At 34.8% G+C, this 16,254-nt stretch overlaps 1 protein-coding gene across 1 annotated transcript; it reads left to right on the top strand.

Moving 5' to 3' along the window:
• The first annotated feature begins 4,467 nt into the window (after nucleotides 1–4,467).
• LOC139963563 (uncharacterized) lies at nucleotides 4,468–14,806 on the top strand. Its single transcript, XM_071964425.1, has 7 exons — nucleotides 4,468–4,708; nucleotides 6,336–6,515; nucleotides 7,021–7,086; nucleotides 10,748–10,898; nucleotides 11,506–11,666; nucleotides 11,988–12,134; nucleotides 14,113–14,806. The coding sequence occupies exons 2-7, from the start codon at nucleotides 6,357–6,359 to the stop codon at nucleotides 14,347–14,349; spliced, it is 921 nt and encodes a 306-aa protein (XP_071820526.1). The 5' UTR covers nucleotides 4,468–4,708; nucleotides 6,336–6,356; the 3' UTR covers nucleotides 14,350–14,806.
• The last annotated feature ends 1,448 nt before the right edge of the window (nucleotides 14,807–16,254 follow it).

The raw sequence follows: 16,254 nt of genomic DNA, 5'->3' as shown, positions 1-16,254 counted from the left end.
GCAAAGGTTTTGGGTTGTCAGATAAGTGGAGGGGGGAGGAATACTTCGGAAAAAGTAGCATTTTGGAAAACATTAAACATTACTGTTATAGAATGCAGTTCCAAGTTTAATCACAGTCACAGTGCATATATGACTCGTATCTCATACTTTATTACAATCAGGTTCTTGTCATCAAAGAAATTTACTTATTAAGCATATGGAAAGTTCTGTTTCTCTGTCAGTAAATTTCTGAATCATGTAGGTTAGGTTAGTAACCCTATAATTCAGCTAGGTTATATATGTCAGGAAAACCAATCAGCCGTCATGAGATCATGCTAACGGCACTTTCTTGCAGTCACTTGTTAAGTTTATCTTGATGTAATATTTCGTTTAGTTCTGTGCTATCCATCTTGGTCTATGCCTTGTGTTTGCTAAGGAGAGGGGGAGATGTTTCTCTCACATTTTGTTTCTTGAAAAGCCCCAATTTTTTTTATTATTATTTTTTTTTTGGAAAACCCATGTTATATGAATTCAACAAATTAAATAATACTCAACTTTGTGTGTTCATTTGTAAAAGTCTGATATTATAACCACCAGCTTTTTACTGTAACCATAACAACAATTTAAAAAACAAAACAATCATCTGTCTAAATGAAAGTAATTTTGAAACTGATATTATTGGTGTTATATTTTAAGGTTTTATATATCCCTTAAATGTTGTAGAAATTATAATTGTGCCAATGATGAGCTTTTGTAATTTACCTGCATATATATATATTATCATATCTATACATAGCTTGGGTGATAATTTACTGTGAAATTTTGTTGTGCATTCACTTAACAGTACTAAAAGGACCAAATTGTAGAAAATCTTACTCATACCTTTTTGCCCTGATTGTACAGTGATATGATTAAACCTTGGTGTAAAAGAATTAAAAAAAAATTAAGAAATGCTTTGTATGAATATTTAACCAATTTCCCCCGTGCATTGCTTGTTAAGTAGCTCATTAAAATCTTACTTTGGTCGGTTGGTTAGCTGCCAAATCATGTTTCCAACTTTCTCTCTATTGCCAAATTTTTTAGTTGTGTACAGCTAAATTTAATCAATTTCAGTAGAATCTGAGGGGGCCTTAATATGGAAAGTTGCCAATTTTTAGTGTCGATGGTTCGAACCGTGGGTGAGACCCAGTTGTGTATTAAATTAGACCAACAGGTTTTGCAAGAATTCTTCTCTTAACAAACTCGGCCATTTGCCTCTTTTTATACGGTGCCAAAAAACCTGGTCCTTGAAATAGTTTTTGATAGACCTTCATGATCTCATGCATTACACCCTCACATGTTTACCATCCTAGCTGTTTGAAACATCAGTAGTAGGAAAAAGGTTTGTTCTTTTCTGTTCCGAAGAATGGTAACTTGTTGGCACAAAAAGGAAAGAAACTTCTCAATGATGTTGTTGAAGATAACAGAAGGCTTCCTGTCAATTTTATACATGTATCTTATATACGTATTTGCCAATATAGGAAAAGCATCTGTGGGGAGTCTTTAGTTTCAATGGAAAACAAACAGGATGGCAGTTTAAGAACCCACATCGATTGGTATCAATTGGTATATTCAAACGTAAGCAGCATGAAGCATTATCCAATAGAGAATCCCGTTAAAACAACAGTGATGTTGCAGTTTCCACGATAGATACACCATTGGTCGCATTAACAATATGATATAATATAAGAGCAAGAAAATGGACATAGAAAGCAAATTATGATGCCAATTCAAATCTCGGGAGAAAATGAATGTGCATGGATTAACAGGATAAACCACGTAGATTAGGATTATCCCTCAAATGAGTTTAAAACAGACTTTGCCAAATTTGGCTCCTAGAGCGTGGTGGTGTCTAGTTGGATACATGTGTCGCAAGTGAAAATACTTCCAACTTTGATGCTGTTGTCAGTGTAACGTGCCTATATTCCATTGATGTAATCTTTCTATATAATTTTTGTTTTTTAGTGATTCTTGTTATTATTGCATTCGTTTTCTATTGCTCTAAGGAAAAATAGTTCAAAAATTGAATGCAAAGAAATGGTTATTTAATTACAGAGATTGTTTACACAATAGGCTGGATAGCTGAGTTGGTATATCACAGGATTATAGTAATTCTGTGGTCACTAAACCCTAGCCAAATATTTCTTTTTCCATTTTTATGTATTTTCTGTTGTTCGTTTACTGTTATAAATTGATAACAAACAAACTAATCCCAGCAGAAAATGTCATCTACAAATACTGTCTTTTTTCCAAGTCTAATTAAGAAATTTAAATTTATTAAACAAACTTTTGTTGACCAGGACTTTAAAAAGTAAACATGAAGTTACTCTTGTATACTGATGTACACTGTTGCTGTATACTGTTCAATAAATGCAAACTTGAGGAAAACTAGATTTCCACATTTTTCATATGATTGGAATATTTTGAGAAACCCTTTTCACATAAAAGAAAATAAGCCTAATAACTATGATTTGACTTGACTCCTGTTGTGTACATTTTCCATAGCAACAGGAATAAATTGTCATTAGCTCAAAGTTTTTTGTTTTAAGGAATACATCGCACAGAATACATTGGTTTTTCACATATGTATCATTAGAGCTCAGCATATCATTGACCATCCATGAATGCAAAAAAGGAATCTGAGAAAAATAATTGATTTAGTTACTTGTTAGGGTCCTTAAAATGACTACAGCTTGATAATATGGAGTTAATTGCAAACATGAACAGTGCTTTTGCCTAAACTTGTCAAGCACAACATTTTTATTTTATTAATATTATTATTGTTATTTTTGTTTTTCAGTCTGAATAAATTCACTGATCACTTACTATTGTAACTTTTTTTTGGGGGGGGGGGGGGTAGGGGGAGTGGGTCAGAAGAAAGTTGCTTGTCTTACCTGTGTGTGTCTAACAAAAATTGTGTGCAGGTTTAAAATACCTTCAAAATATTGCCAAGTTATAAACCACCATTCTGTTTTCAAGTTTCTTCTTTCTTTCTTTTGGCAAGTTATATGCATTTAATTATATGTGTAAGTGAGAGAAATGTGTACTGTATGTCATTTATCAATTGACTTATCAAAATAAATCAATAAATAATGATGAATCCTTTGAAAAACAAAAGGCAGAAATTTTATGGGTCCTTTTTACCTCTTTGCCTATTTTGTTCTTTTCTTCAATTATTTAACAGATCTTTATGTGGTGGGGGTAGGGGGATTGGGGGAATATAACTTACATTTTGATAGCTTTTAACCACTCAAAATGATTTTTCCTTGACCGCCAGAGACCGGCTGTACTATAGTTTATAAATAACTTCGCATCCTCAACATTAGGTTAGAATATGATCCCGTACAGTGTGGTCCCATTTAGGATAACTATATATTTACTTCAGTGGTAGACTTTATGTGACAGGTTACAATATTGTAACAGCCCCCTCTAATAGATAATGAGCATTAAAACAGTTCCGTTAAGGTCAGTGGTAAAAATTGTATTGTTTAATATTTTTCTTTCAAAATTGAAGATCACATTTACTACCGGTTTCAATTTCCATAAATATAAGGGTTGCCATGTCATCCTAATTAATGGGAATAATGTCGCAATTTTGGCTACCAAAAATATATTGTCCCACCGGAAAGCATAATTGTCCCGACTTTGTAAAAGTCTTTGTGACAAATTTGTGTCTATTTCTATGGTAACCAAGCTTTCCAGTTCTATCTAGCTGGTTTGAAATATATACTTACAAATCACTTTAGAAGCTTCAAGTTTTTAACTTTTTTTTGTTATTTTTATATATTTTTTTATTTTAATCAATAGAATCATGTGGAAATTGATACCAAAATAAAAATATCAAATATGGAAAGCTGGGAAGCAACCAAACCAAAGAAACAATAAAAACAGAGCAGTCATTCAGCAACAGAATCAGGAGAGATTGATACATGAATATTCAAATATGTTAATCAAAACTAAATAATATAATTAATTAATACATTTTCTTTCTCTTGAACTAAATAATGTCTGGATCCTTCTCATATGGGTTTTAATACTTTGTCTTCTTAGTAACAATATTGCAAAGTTTTAATGCAAGCTAATAGGTTTGCTCCCAAGTTTTTAGGATATATGCTTAAAAGTTGCCCTGAAATTGTCGAATACAAGTTATATGCTGTTATAATCCTCTGAAACCCCATTTTCATTGACACTTTTTTTAGGGGGGGGGGGTGGGGGAGAGGGTACTAACAAAAATTAAGTTGACTGAAATATGAAAACTAAAAGTTGAGGCACTAATTTTGTTTACCTTCTTTTTTTCTATTATATTTGGGTGGGGTGGGGGGCGGGGTGGGAGAATAACCAAAAGTGTGTTGACTGAGATAAGACACATTTTTTGTTATCCTTTCTTTCTCTCTTTTCCTAGGGAGGAGTGGGGAGGGGATGAGTACGTAAAGTAGTCCCATGTTGGTGACTACTTTTTGGTCATACCAGGATATATGCTACTTAAGAATACCATTTCAGTCTAAACTGCTGGAAAAGATTTTGCAGTGGGGCTTATCTATTGTTATTAAAATAAGTTGGAGTTTAATCTTTTAAGCTGAGGGGATCAAGCTGGAAGGTATGTTAGTGCATCTGATGGTGAATGGTCAGTCTTATTCTGTTCACTGGATCCTTGCAGAGGACAACTGTTAGTAAAGGACCTGTATGACTGGTGAGTATATACAATTAGATACTATGTTAGGCTACACACACTAAAAACTTTTCTTGTTAAAGTACAAATGTCAGACAATAAAAACCTAGCCTTCCATTTTTGCTCTGCAATATATTTTCTCTTCTTTATTTCCAAGTTAAGGCTCAGCCTTAAGCAATGTTGCATAGATTAAAGTGACCATATTTTTTTCCAGGAAATCTTGGGAAATGATATTGATGCTGACCTTACCCCCTCACCCCTTGCCCTTTTCCTAGGTCATCTTGATATCAATAATAATAATAATTGCATTGTATGATTAGGCATTGGAGGGTCTTTCGTTGTTTGGGGGCTTTTTTTGTTTCAAGGACGATGGTTAAATGCCCTTGTTTAGAACACAATTTCAGAAACAAGTATTTATATCCAACCAACTTAAAAAATAAAACAAAGCACTAATGTAGTTACTATATGTTGCCTTTCATGTGAGTTACCAGCTGTGAAATTATTCAAAAAATCTCAGCTGCCTATATTTCTGAGCCATGAAAAAGGAAGTCTATGTTTGTTGTTATATACAAAACTGTCTTTACGAATGAAATGCCACACAGGTAAAGTTGAAATGTTTCAGGGCCTTGTAATGTGTAAGTTCTGGGATTCCATGGACAGTACATACAATCCGGGGACACTATTTCTGGGGACACATTTAATCCGGAGCCACCACATGAAATCCAGTGACATACCCCTGGAAATCTGGGGAACGTCTGGTCACCTCTAGCATAGCCTTTTTTTTTTTTGACAATCTAACTTTTTTGTTAAATTAAAAATTTAGTGTGATATCTCATTGAGGCCTATTTTGTACCGATTTAGTCCTAACTTAGTGTTTGTTGGTTGAAAGATAATGCAATAAAGGGTAATGATATTGGAGTACCAGGTCTATTTATCCTGCACCAGGCATTATATTGAACATTGCGACTTAATAATAACATTAAGTTTAGCATACTCCCTGTGTTCTACCAAAGCTAGTAATATATGGAGCTAAACTCAACCTACAAAAAATTTATTGTAAGTGTCTCAAGATGTTTTTGTTTTGTCTTATGCTAGTGTGTAAAGGTATGCTGTATTTGGCCCCAAATATGCTAGATATTTAAATATGGTCAAAATTCTTAAACTGATTTTATTACAACCTTTGAGGAAATTTCCTAACTGGGACATTCAGTCATCTTGTGTGTTCCTTAAAAATGTCTGAGAACAATTTGGAGAGTAAAGACCTCCAGGAAAGTACTTTTTGAAAACTTCTAGCAATTATAGCGTGCTATAATTTGGGGCCTATATCTGACTACCTTTAACGTATGCAATAAATATGATAATAAGTATATTTCATTCTGTTTAGTTGGCATTGAGAGAAAAAATCTACTGCTGGAAAAAAAAATGAAGTTTTTCAGGTTTTTAGTAGCTAGTTTTTACTGATCACACATAATGAGTGTGAGCATACATTTTGTGAATAATTCATGCATGGACTGAAATGTATCGAAAATATGTGGTCTTTTAGTTTGACATTTCTTCATGTTGTTAAACATATCCTCATATTGCTTGACCTTTCATAATGTTGTGTTGTATTTCCACATGTTGTTTAATATGTTCCTTCATGTTGCAGCTAGAAGATATAGCTCTAAGTATGGAATGTTGTAGTAGAAACAAGGCTGTATCTGGCTGTCTAATATTTGCTGCCCTCTACATGCTGTCTGGTGTTACTATGACAACCACTGGCATCCTTGCAATGATCAGACTACCCATAATCTTCAAGACCGGTTCAGTAATTTGGGCGGGAATTTTGGTGAGATACAGATATATCATATCACGTTTTTATGTCAGAAATTATAATTTGAGAATTTAGGTAGTTTAATTATGCTGACGTCAGTTATTCTGGTTAAGAAAAACCATTTATGAAACTAAATTTGCTATGATAAATCCTCAGCTTTCAAATTGCCTGATCCTGCATAAAGTTATTCCTTTTGATATTTTTTAACCTAATTATATATCTTGATATCTTAACATACTTTTACATCCATCAGTTTTTTCAGACGATTGTAAGCTAGGATACATTAATTTTAAGACATTAATTTAATGGGTATAAAAAGTAATGAATGATTTATCAGTTTTAAGTCTCAAATGTATGTGTTCAAATAAAGATAAAAATACTTTTTTAAGTCCATTAAGAACATTAAAAACAGATATTTGGCAACAAATTCAAGTTTTAAATTTGATCATAAAGTTGATACGTCTCTGGTAGTATATATAAATGATATACTCACTATTATTATGAATTTTACTATCTTCAGGTAACTGGGATGGGACTTCTAACAGTCGCTATTATTGTATGCAAAAGGAATCATGATTATCGTAAGGTAAGTTCAATTATACTGCTAGTTCCGTAGTGCACTACTGTGCCTTAACAGGGACACAGAGGAGGGGGGGGGGGGGGGGGAGTTTCCCCAAATCTCAAAATTTTGACTTTATCTCAATATGTTGACTTTTTATCTCAATATTTTGACTTTCTATCTCAAAATTTTGACTTTTCTTTTTGACCTCTTAATGTAATATTGTGACGAGCCCGCTTCCTCCGATAGTAAAACTATATCGGGACTCGCGATAGAAAGGTACTGGGATATCTTGATGCCGTATTTATGCTTCTTCAGGAGATGTCTCGAACGGAAGAAAACAATGAGTTCACAGAAGAAACAATTTGACGAGATAGGATTTGATTAATGATTCGGTATAATTTCTTCTCTGTCGATTCTCTTTACAAATAAAACTAAATTACAATGACTTGACTTGACTTGACTCCGTCAATTAAACAATTAGAGGGAGTGATGAACTTTCGGCGGAGTGATAAATTTTCTGATCAAGTCATAAATTTGCTGACAGAGTGATAAAACTTTCGGCCCCATGCCGTGTTTTATACCCTTACTTCCATAAAATCCCTCTGCGCACAATCAGTAGGCAGCCAATGACCTGACCATCCTGTATTAACTTAATGATATAAAAATAAGTGCGCTGGCACTGATCTGCCCTGATTGGTTGGGAGTTTGGAAGTCCATCCCCTTTCTATGGAAACTTCCATACCACGTGAGAGTACCTTCTCGAATGTTCCACAGACATAATGGAATCTATTTTGGGAAAAGGCCCTGTACCAAGATTCAATAAGATAGTTAAAAACTTCTCGTGGGAAAACTGAATCCATGACCTAGATAATACATAAGAGGCCTGTAAGGTATCTCGATGGAGTTTTTCGGTAACATCAAAGAGATGGTATTACTATTTCATAACATCCCCCTCAATCTTTTAAAATTTTTGGATACTCCAAAATTTTAACATCATACTGCTTTAACTTATCATTATCTCAAGAAGGTAGAGTACTGTAAGCACATTCACTAATATTCATTGACTTCAATAAATGGCCTTCATATATCTCAAAGGTTAACATCTTGGTTACGAATTATTAAAAATGATCATAGTTATACAAAGACACTATTTCCTTGAAATTGAAGTGTACCTCTTCAATATTGATGACATCATATGATGTAATCTAAAAAAAATATCATTAAGATATCTTAAAGTTACATGACAGCAAAATATGCAGTATCTCTTACAAAATACATTTATGCATTTCATACATCAATAATACATTTATATCAAAAGTGAAATCATGCCGTGATTTGGGGAGAGATCAGAGAATACTAGACTTAGTTATCCTTTAAGTGAACAGAACACCTTGGCGTTCCATAAAAAAAAATCGTATTTAAAAAACGAACCTTAAATATATTACAAACTCATTTACAAAGTACCTCCTCTTTAATGAAGGCATAGTTTCAAAACTGCTTTGAAACCTTGTGAATCATATACATCCACTTCAAGAAAATCAAGAAAATGTGACTCCATAGCATGGTGACCCTAGGTATGCACTCCGAATTGATCTAGTAAAGTACCAAAGTACTAGATATTCGATACCATAAAAGAGACCCCATAGACTATGACATCAACAAATCTTTCTTCAAATTAACATATTACTTAACATCTTGTCTTTTCAACTTCTTGCTTCATCAAGAAATTAACATTTGCATGAATAATTGAGGAAAAGAAAATACATACATAACTTCCTCAAAAGATCTATACTTTCATTTGCTTCGATAACTGTTGCTGTAAGCAAAAGTTGCACATCTTCAATGCTGTCTCTGAATAGCTTTCAATATAACATCAATGATGCAATGTAAATATCCTTAAAATATTTCTCAATATATGAAAACCCATGTTGCTAATATTCCGGATATGTTCTAATTGCCGGGTAAACGTTTGAACGAATTCATAAGGAGAAATAAGGTATACTCATTACACATTTGTTATAAAAAAGATGAAACTAGGTCACTTGGTGGCGTTTTTAACAATAAAGCTTATATTGTTACACCATATATAGTACAATGACTTCCACTTAATAGGTATGCAGGTAATTGCAATGATGCATTCCATTCATACAATTGTGGGTAAAACACCTGTTCATCTGAACTTAAAGCAATATGCAGTTATACATATTAACCATATAATGTTTGCAACATCCTGCCTGGATTGCCTGTAATGTTCAATCCCTTTTCATGGAGAAAATTCATTATTTCCTCTGTGTTGGAATATTTTCCTACATTCCACCAAAAATCATGACTCTTAAAGCCTGTTGGAAAACATGGTGTCTGATAGGTGACCAGAACCTGTAATATTGTGTCGAGCCCGGCTCCTCCGATAGTGATACTTTATCGGGACTCGCGATAGAAAGGTACTGGGATATCTTGATGCCGTATTTATGCTTCTTCAGGAGATGTCTCGAATGGAAGAAAACAATGAGTTCACAGAAGAAACAATTTGACGAGATAGGATTTGATTTAATGATTCGGTATAATTTCTTCTCTGTCGATTCTCTTTACAAATAAAACTAAATTACAATGACTTGACTTGACTTGACTCCGTCAATTAAAAAATTATAGGGAGTGATGAACTTTCGGCGGAGTGATAAATTTTCTGATCAAGTCATAAATTTGCTGACAGAGTGATAAAACTTTCGGCCCCATGCCGTGTTTTATACCCTTACTTTCATAAAATCCCTCTGCGCACAATCAGTAGGCAGCCAATGACCTGACCATCCTGTATTAACCTAACGATATAAAAATAAGTGCGCTGGCACTGATCTGCCCTGATTGGTTGGGAGTTTGGAAGTCCATCCCCTTTCTATGGAAACTTCCATACCACGTGAGAGAACCTTCTCGAATGTTCCACAGACATAATGGAATCTATTTTGGGAAAAGGCCCTGTACCAAGATTCAATAAGATAGTTAAAAACTTCTCGTGGGAAAACTGAATCCATGACCTAGATAATACATAAGAGGCCTGTAAGGTATCTCGATGGAGTTTTTCGGTAACATCAAAGAGATGGTATTACTATTTCATAACATTAAGTCAAAATTTTGAGATAAAAAGTCAAAAATTTTACTTTTTTTATTAATTTTTTTTTCTTTCCTATGTCTCTTTTAAGCCAACTTAATGCACAGAGAGAAGAGCATTAGAAAATGAATGATCTCTGACTTGAGTAAAGACCTACTTATGTGATTGTGCTGGGATCAAATTCCCATATATAGCAATATATGCTAAAAAAATGTATTAAAGCAAAATGGGATAGCTGTATATGCAATCATGGTTTTCCAATTATATAATGCATTCAAGATCTGGAATAGAGTAGTATAAGGGAGGGGTCTGGGGGGTAAAGCCCCTCCCAACCATCCCCTCCCCCCCAAACATTCACAGTATTGATGTTTACACTGTTACTAAGTTGCCACCACAGGTGACACAATTCACCATTCACACCAACTAAGAATGGTCTGATTTCTGGCCACCCCCTTCGGCCACCAACCTGTGTCATGGTTCCTCAGGAAAAATTGAATACACTCAATATATAGTTTGGACTCATTAATGCAATGGCATGTTCATAATTCAAGATCTATTACATTTGTCTTTTATTTCCTACAGGCCGTAGCTCTTCTCCTTGTCAGCGTTGTGGTACTGGTAGTCTGCTTTATCAATCTAATCCTCTTCGAAATGATGGAATGGAAGGAAATTTTCGGCCCGAGACTAGAACTCGTCAACCCACATCAGACAGATCTAACGGCAATTTTCTTTGGTAGGGTAAATTGCAATTTATGTTTAATTTACAAGTTTATTGATGGTATAAATTAATGATGACATAGACATTTGTTTATAACAGCCCTTAATCTATCATTAAGTAGTGATCATAGTTAAGCATTTCAGGCATATTTGTTTTGATCTCAACTGTATATTTAAACAACTTTGTTGGGTGGCCCATTGACTTGACATTTAAAATAGAAGACTCATCCAGCGGTAGTTCGGGCCTCCAGGGACATCAGACCTTTATGTACTGTAATACTGATAAATATATCAGTTAATATTCAGCTGGAAATGAATCAACTGTATTGAAATTTTATTTGTTTGCAAGGACAGTGCAACTGAACTGCCGGAATGCATGTGCCGCCTAATGCCATATTTTAGATGTTAAAGTCTGAAAGGGTCTTAATTGGTATATAAAAAAAGTACGGAACTTTGGTATATGAGCTGAATCTCTGGAAAATGGACATAAATATGTCATTCTCTGTTGTATTTACCTTAAACCATTTCTGCACCCCAACCCCTTTCTAAATCCCTGAATCCATCCCAGATGTTGCCCCTATTTTTTAACTGATTTTTTTATTTAATCTTATATACATCACCAGCCCATCTGGTTTCTCTGGTCAGTACAGTCGTGGGTCTGGTGTCTTCGTTGGTTGGGTCCATCTACATCTGTTGTGTTGTCATGACAGACTGCAACGCAATGGATTCCAAGAATATCGATCAGACGTACGGTGATCCAGAGATGTGTAAACACAAATACCTGGTAAGGACTGTATGTGATTATGCATTAACAATAGGGGGAGGGTGTAAATACAAGTGGGGGCCGGGGGCGTGGGCTGTGGGGAATATTTCCAAGACGGAATTTTTTGTTACAAGTTTGTAAAAAGTCTCATTTTTGTTCACGAGTGTTGGGAACACTTGCTTTTCACTGGTTTTGTATGCAGTGCCAATATTTATGACCTTTCAAGATTTAATAACACTTCTGCTATCTCAGCAGTGTTACTGTGACACTGTGTTACTGTGACACTGTGTTACTGTGACACTTGAAGGTCCTACATGTTCTGTTTCTTTCTTTCTCATGAAGACCACTTCACCGCCTCGCTTTGGTGATCCGTCTCCTCGCAGTGTGAGTGGAAGAGTGCAGAATGTGGGCCGTCTCAGCAGTTGGAGCTTTGAGGGCCCGGTCTCGGTCACAAATAGGGCCAGTTTGTGTGAAACCTCTGCTGTCCTTGTAAGTCGACTCGTTCACTTTTTTCCCCAACTTTTTAAGTTGTTTTATTATTTCTTCTCTCCAAATTTTAAAAATGGGACAAAACTTCTTTTGTCCCACAAAAGGATGCTTACCATTGCCATTATTGTCACTGCATAGTTCTTGTCAGCTGAAAATTTGTCATCCAGAAGTTTAGCCATGTAGAATTATCATCAGTGACTGAAGTTCTAACAGATGTATGGAAATTTGTTAAATTTGTTCAGGAACATGGTATAGCTCATCTGTATAGCACCTTGTCATAGACAAGGGAGGATAAGCACTAAATGGAATCTGGCTTGACACAACGAAATGTTTGTACCGATTCCATTTGTCACAACGAATAAGAATGTGTAACCTAATCCTGCGGCAAAAATGGACACGTCGCATTTAATGGAAAGTGACACGATCAGAAACTAGTTCTCTATGCTGTCTATTTGTTTGTACATGTTAACATTTCCAGTCATAAATTTGAGCTGATGTTGCATTTAATTCTGAAACTATTCCTTAAATGACATGTTTCACTTTTTCTGAGGCAAAGCTTCCTTGGGCTGCATTAAGTAGGTTTTTTGAAGAAAAAATAAATTTGCTTCATGATATAGACTATAATAGCTTGCCTCTATCATTAGTAGTAGTCCACACTAAATCCTACTGAACTCCATGAATATAAAACTGACTTGAAATTAATGATCAGCAGATAGTGGAAGGCAAACTGAGACATTTATTATTCAGAATGGAATCTGAACCATTTATGTGAGTGACTTGAGGCGTAAATACATTAGTCCTGTACTCTAAAAACAGCCAGCCAGCCAGCTGCTAGTTGGTGGTGATCCCTAGGAGTTAACATATATCTATATCCAAAACTTTGAAATAAAAAAATTAAGAAAAGAGAAAAGCCCCATATTTCAAAGAGTCTACAAAAGATGTTTTTTTTAATACTATTTAACAGTGTCCTGCCTGAGTGTACAATTCATAATGATATCAAATTAAAAGTTAAGTGGCTTAATTCTTGCAAGCTTCACATAATACTGGATGCGTGAGGGAAAAAATACCATGCTTTCAAGTAAATAACATGCTTTCAAGTAAATAACATGCTTTCAAGTAAATAACATGCTTTTCAAGGAAATAACATCCTTTCGAGTAAATAAAATGCTTTCAAGAAAATGACATGCTTTCAAGAAAATAACATGCTTTCAAGGAAATAACATGCTTTCAAGTAAATAAATCAAGAAATGTACAGAAACTTACAGTTAACATCGAACAAAAAGCAGGCTTGGCAACAGTTTTTACCATTTTCACGTCACTAGTGCTGGTTACTAAGCAGTTTTGGCCATAAAGTAGCTTCATGTAAATGCTTGCACATCTTAGATGCTTATTTATCAGCATCTAAATGGATCTAAATGTCCAGGTTGACTTTTCATCCACAGTACTGGTAGTTGTAAATGCCTGGTGAGCAGGCAATAGATAGAAGCTAGTCTGATGGAATGTTTTGCCTTTAAGGAGAGTTAAACCAAGTGAAGCCAAAGATGAATGGAATGGGTTAAATAAATGGTATGTCCTGAACAATGGAATGGAATGAGCCAATAGCAAACAATCCTGACTAATTAGGATATACATATTCATAGAGACATATTCATAGGATATACATATTCATAGGATCACTGTCCTATCCACCCAGTTGGGACAAAATTTTTCTATACTGTAGTGTTATGTCCCGCTTCAGAGCACTCGTATTGTCAGTACAAGCAGTATGAATATCATGTTTCTATCAGATCAAGGTCAGGAACTGTTTGTACTGACAATACCACTGTTTTGAGAGCATTATATTGGACTACAGTTTAGAGAGGTATTAGCATTAGGAAATTGTCCCAACTGGCTGTCTTATCAATGGAGGTATTGCAATCAATAAGAAAGAAAGACTTATGTACTAACCTCTTTTTCTTTCTGTTTTGGGGGCTTTCAGAGTGATGTCACTGAAGAATTTGAAAAGTCTGTGTGTCAAGTGGAGAATGCCTCTCCGGTCGTATACCCCAGTGGCAGACTGGAGACCATTACGGAATGCACCGCAGAAAGTTCCTCGGTGGTGGGAATTGTCCCGGAGCAGTTCCAGGATGCCGCACCACCTCGGCGGGAGATTAACGTCGGTCACAAATTCACTAAGAAATACAGCCCATTGGAAATTCTTTCTACCAGACTTTAAGAAACTAATATTGTTTATTTCTCTAATTTTGTTCCCTATGGATGTAATGAAACCTTTTTTATATGAGAGGAAAAGATTAGCAATAACAGAATGTCCTGCATTAGTGTCACATTAGACTGGGTCGTCGTTGTTAGAAGTATTTAAGAGGATTGATGATGAAGCAGGACCGCCCAAGTAGTAAAAGTTCAATTTCAGTAAAAACAAAAATACTACAGAATTTCTGTATTTCACAAGCTATTTCAGTATTTCCACTGTACAGTGTCACTCTCAGCGCAAAACGCCAATCGAACCACAAGGGAACGACATTGCAGACTTTCTTCACTGGAAGCTTTATGAATGTGCAAGTGCAAATAGTCAAAGGTTATTGTTTGTATACAAAGAAAAGTGGGAATTTTGTACAAATCTCTGTTTTGTATTTTCCTATATTATAATTTTCATGTTTCTTGCAGAAAATTGCTGTAAATTGAAAAAAAGAATCTGTGCGCTATTTTAATATTTCCGTACATCCATGTTTTGGGGCCATTTCTGTGGGATTTAATAATGGAAATTCCATGTCCTGTAAGAGGTATGCACTGAAGGAATGCTCTGTGGTTTTTCATGATCGAGGGTTTTTTAAACTTTCCATGAGAATGTGTATGTTAGCTTTAAAAGTCTCTTTCACACTCAGATGAGAGAATTTCACCCAGTCCAAAATCTCTATTAATAACCATATGTAAAATTCACATCTTTTGCCAAACCAAACTGATATATCATTCCTTTAAAACAAATACTTTCATATCAATGTTAAACACACACATTCCATACATATTGTAACCTTCAGTACAGGAGGTTCGGCAAAAGAGCAATTAAATTTTTTCTAAAGAGCATCAGCTAATTTTATTCTGCAGCATGAACTACATAGTGGTTTCTATGACATTTTTTGTTTCCTTTTCATTGGTAAGATGTTTATTTACTAATTCTTATGGTACCATAAAATGGTCACAATAAATTTTGTTAACTGCACAAGCATTCAACTTGTTATTATTCTTGAAATACAATGTCAAAATCGCCTCCATGGGAATTAAGCGCAGACAAAATTTCATGGGTTTCCATATAAATCTTGTGATAATTGCTGTGAAAGTATGCATGGACAGCATACCAAAACTAAACCATCTATTCATGCGGTGTGATTGTAAGACACCACTACATTGCATGGAAACTTTTTTTTTTTCCCCTGTGACTGATTGTGTGAGGTCAGTCATTATGGGTTAATGTATCTTTCTATAATTTGACTCAAATCCATAGTTTCCATGACATTGTATACATATGCATGAAAATACCAGAACATTCCTTAAACTCCATGTATGATTCACAAATGGGTGAATAAGCTCTGCATCATGTAAAAATATATTTTACAGCAGCGACATTTTCATCCAGCACACATTGGCAAAATTTGCCTTTCTACAAAGTTCAGATGCATACTTTAAAGATTGCCATATCCACCTGGAGCCTTCCTGTTCAAAGTGAAAATTAATTGACCATTTGAGAAAGAAGCTGCACTTAATGAATTGCCTTCTAATGGGATTTGTGGAATCCACTTTTAAAAGCGAAAATGTTATCAATTGGGCATAGACGACCATTCAATTGATACAATACAGTTGACCTTCAAACCCCCCTCTGCTACCCCCAAAGAAAAACTCAAAAAGGTGATATTTTACTGTTATTCAAACATGTTTATATCTTGCATAGATTACAAATTCTGTACAGAGTTAATAATCACTCAATTTATCTTACAGGTTTTGAGAATGGCAAAATATTTTACATTTTTTACAAGATACGTTTGTTTTTGTTATAGATTGGTACAAGTATACAAAATTAACATGATGGCTAAGAATGCATCTAATAGTTTCGGTACAGTAGAATGTT

Source organism: Apostichopus japonicus, chromosome 22 (genome assembly GCF_037975245.1).
Source record: "Apostichopus japonicus isolate 1M-3 chromosome 22, ASM3797524v1, whole genome shotgun sequence".
In the NCBI taxonomy this organism is placed as follows: Eukaryota; Metazoa; Echinodermata; class Holothuroidea; order Aspidochirotida; family Stichopodidae; genus Apostichopus; species Apostichopus japonicus.
The sequence above is the reverse complement of the archived record's forward strand: the minus strand, read 5'-3'. Positions and strand labels throughout refer to the sequence as shown.